Source organism: Stegastes partitus, unplaced genomic scaffold (genome assembly GCF_000690725.1).
Source record: "Stegastes partitus isolate 25-593 unplaced genomic scaffold, Stegastes_partitus-1.0.2 Scaffold1543, whole genome shotgun sequence".
NCBI lineage: Eukaryota > Metazoa > Chordata > Actinopteri > Pomacentridae > Stegastes > Stegastes partitus.
The window spans coordinates 39,353-43,275 of NW_007579274.1; the positions used below are offsets into that span (position 1 = coordinate 39,353).

At 43.6% G+C, this 3,923-nt stretch overlaps 1 protein-coding gene across 1 annotated transcript; it reads right to left on the reverse strand.

Moving 5' to 3' along the window:
• Positions 1 to 1,538: 1,538 nt before the first annotated feature.
• Positions 1,539 to 3,453, reverse strand: LOC103371211 (gap junction delta-4 protein-like). The gene is made up of 2 exons (XM_008300460.1): positions 3,396 to 3,453; positions 1,539 to 2,644 (listed from the first exon to the last, which is right to left on the reverse strand). Exons 1-2 carry the CDS (start codon positions 3,451 to 3,453, stop codon positions 1,539 to 1,541), a joined length of 1,164 nt encoding a protein of 387 aa, XP_008298682.1.
• Between the last annotated feature and the right edge of the window lie 470 nt (positions 3,454 to 3,923).

The window sequence follows — 3,923 nt, forward strand, 5'->3', positions numbered from 1 at the left end:
AATATTTGATCTCTGATGATGTTGTTCTACACTGTGTGTGACTTGCAGATCAAAAGGTGGAGCTTTGCTTGCCTGCTGAGGTGACTGATGGTGGGGAGCAGGTTGAAGGCCTTGCATCATCCAGGCAGGGTCGACTGGCATCGGGTCGGTTCGTCCAGCGGTCATGTGGGAGGTCAGAGGTTGGGTCAGTGTGTTTGTTGTAGCTGCCAGCACTCGGTAATCCAGACAACAGCTGAGCACTCTAGCTGCTGCTTCGTCAAGGTCAGCCGCGGCGTTTCTGTTCTTTTGTTTAAGTGACTCATTTTTATAACAACAGAAATAGTTTAAGGTGTCGACCAACCATGACGGAGAATGCATTAAAGGAAAACAAGCATCGCATTTTACTGTGCAAGAACTTAGAAGTGTTCTTCAGCTTCATGGAGAATCTGCACATCAATTCATCCAAAATTTGCACAAACATTTGACATGGTTGCTTAAATACTTTTGTATTATGTGATCACGTTAAAGAAACACAAGGTGTTACCTGCTGTACTGTCCTTCTTGTTCATTGTGGACGTGGTTCCTCAGGCTCTGCTTGTTGGCTCCTTACAAGTAACTGAGCTCAGCTGTATCCACCTGCTCATCACTTCTGGGAGAATAAAGTCTCATAGATTCAGCATCAACGGTGCCACCAGGCCATTTGGAAAGTGTTCAGTCTGTGCGTGGGCTGTTGTGAGCCAAGCTTGGATTGGTTGTGTATTCTTTTGTTCATTCTTTACCTTTATTTAGGGTTATTCATGGCCTGCAGGAAGCCTAGTTTTTCTGATTTATTAGGACTTTTTTTCAGTAATTTAGGTTAATTGTAAATACAATACTTGTTCTCCCGGTCAACGTCCAATTGTTGTAAGCCTCATCCTTGAGCCTTATGAAGGACCGAAACACAGGGGTTTCTGTCCGACAGTTTCATAAACCTGTGCATGAATTGATTTGTAGTCACTTGATGGCAGCGTAACAAACTGAAAACATCCTCTCCATGTATGTTAGCCTGTACATGCAGACAAAACAGAAACATTTGGTTGAAGTTGCCGAATGTTCCAGGACCAGCCTTTTCCTTCTTTTAGCACCGTTTTGGTCTCTACCAACATCGGAGAACAATATTTAGCTCTTTAGATTGTTGATTTTGCTTTAAATGATTGCCGACTCTTTCTTAGTTCGCCGTTTGTGAGGTCGAGGGTTTATTTTTTTCAAATTTAAAAACTCAGTTTAAAAAACAGAGAACAGCAGACTGGAGAACAGAAAACCAAAACAACCAGCTAAAAGAGGACAAAGAGCTCTGGAGATCTGTTAGAGAACGGCGGTGAACACTTTCAGCAAGTTTGTCAGTACTCTTTTCACTTTGCACATTTGAGTAATATCATTTCATTAACTATAAATAAATTAAAATATTCTTTGCTAAGTGCAGTTTTCTAGTGAGTCCTGTTTATTCATGCATTAAAAATACACATGTAGAAGAACTTCAGGGTTTGTCAGAAGGAGGCACTTAAGTGACACTCAGTCCATCACACCCACGCCCTCCTGTCCTGGGACTCGCTGCTATCAGACTGTTGTCCAGAGCTGCTGCCAGCTGCAGTGCACTGGCTCATCTTTTTGACACCCATAGGTGTTGCCGCTCTCGGGTTTGGTAATGGTCCCTTATCTGGGCGAGGGGATGTTGGAGGTCTCAAATGGCTTTGAAGGACGTAGTTAGTTGTCATTGGAGTGATCATCTCCGCTTTTCCCTCTTGGCTCTTCTCATCAGCAGATTCATTTGCTTCAAGTGCACCAGTCACCTTAGTGTGGAGAAGTTCACCATTTGACCCAAGACCAGCTGGAGGTTTGTCATCTTTAAAACTATTCATCTTTGAGCATCCACTTCTGCTGACTCTCCTGGTTAAAATAACATCTTCTTCTGTCAGGGTTGTGGCTGTGAACATGCTGCTACGCTCTCCTTTACTCATCTCCTCCATCAGCATCTCCTTCTTCCTCCTCCACCTCACCATCGCCTTCACCGAGCTCACCAGGTCGACCAAACTCAGCAGAATGGACAGAGTGGCAACGCCGAGCATAAGATTGAGCATTAAGGTTTTCTCAGTACGTCTGGAGATGTAGCATTCAACTCCAGATGTGCAGGGAGCCTCGTAACAGAAGAAGCTCTTAGGGACGGACAAACCAAAGAGAAGAAACTGGCCGGTACTGAAAACAGCTTCTAGGAGTATTCGTAGAATGACTACGAACAAGTAAGCGCAGTAGTATCGCGGTGCTGCCAGTTCACGTTCCAGCGGGGCTTTATGCAGCGACAGTTCTCTGGAGGAGTTTGAGTTGTCGAGGGTGAAAGGTGAACCTCCTCGGCTCCTGTCGCAGTAAAAACCTCCAAAAGAGGGACGCGACAGAACTTTATGCATTATATATGTTACAAATATAAAATGGGGAAGGCAGAGAAGAATGAGGTGGAAGAGCCAGAGACGGAGGACGGACACAGGAGCAAATAGGTCGAAGCACACATTAGAGCATCCTGGCTGGATGGTGTTGCAGATGAACCTTTCCTGCTCGTCGCTGAAGAGCGTGAAGCCAGCGAGCAGAAGGACGAGCAGACGTAAAACCAGCATCAACATCCACCAGGTTTTGCCTGCAGTGGAGGAGGGATGAGCAAAATACAATATTATGACTGTCTTGTAATGTTTTTTCAGCACCCTATAAAGAGATATATGTATAAATAAAAATGAAATATGATAATAGCATGTACATACGAGCAAGGCATTAAAAATTCTGAATGGAAAAAAAATACTTTGCACTTGTTAAAGAGCTGACAATCCTAATGAAGCTCACAAACACTCCCAAAACCAAACCAAAGTAAAGACTTGGATGTTTTTCTGCACAGAGCTGAAAAAGCACAAATCAGGAAAGTCACTTGAAGTCATTTCAAAGCAAGCAGAGATCCAAAAGTCAGCTAAAAATAATAAAGTAATTAAATATGATGGGAGTAAAGAAGATGAAGAACACCAAACCTAACGTCAAGCACGCTGGTGGCAGTATTACGCTCTGTTGTTTCCACCCTGACAGTGGAACAGGTGCTTTACACCAACAAAATGGAATAATGAAGGAGGACGATTAACACATTACACACTCCTCAGGAAAACCTAAAATCCTCACCCAGTCTGGGTCTTGGATGCAGTTGTGTGTTCCAACAAGACAATGACTCCAAACATACGTTAGAACTGATAAAGACCAAACCAAGTTTATTTGTCCCGATCCCTTTTCGATAAATTCGCAAAATGCAAGAATTAAAAACCCTGCATGTTTATGATTTTACACAGTGTTACTGTTGTACAGCAGAAAAAAAATAAAATAAATGAGAGAAAAGCTTAAAAGGGACTTACCAATGAACGACACATTCTGGCTGATAGTGATGAAGACTCTATCTTTTGCTCCCGTCATCCTCTTTGTGCTGATCCTATAAGAACTTCAAACTCATCCAGAAAGCCTCTTTTATGACAGATCTCAGTGCGCTTAATGTCGCTCCAAGGAGGTGTTTCCTCGTCGCTGTCGCCCTCAACACTGTTCCACAGCGCCAGCCCTCACAGCATGCCACTAAACACACTCACCTCTAATGTTGTGTTGCTGCCTCACACTCTTGTCTGCGGAGGCCAGGACCTGTGGAGTGGGCTATTCTTACCAGGCTGCCATCAAAGCATTGTTGGGATGTTTAGGTACAAGTCAACCTTGCTGGAAGCTGGCAGTCATACGTGGGCAAGGTTGCAAAGCGCAATCACAAACTGAAGTCAAACAGCCAAATGAAACTTCTTATGAAGCCTCTTAAAATCAGCAGCATCATCGTTTTAAAGCCAAGCGCCCCAACTGTGTCAAAAACCTATAAAACATGCAAACTGGTCGCTAAAGACACAAAA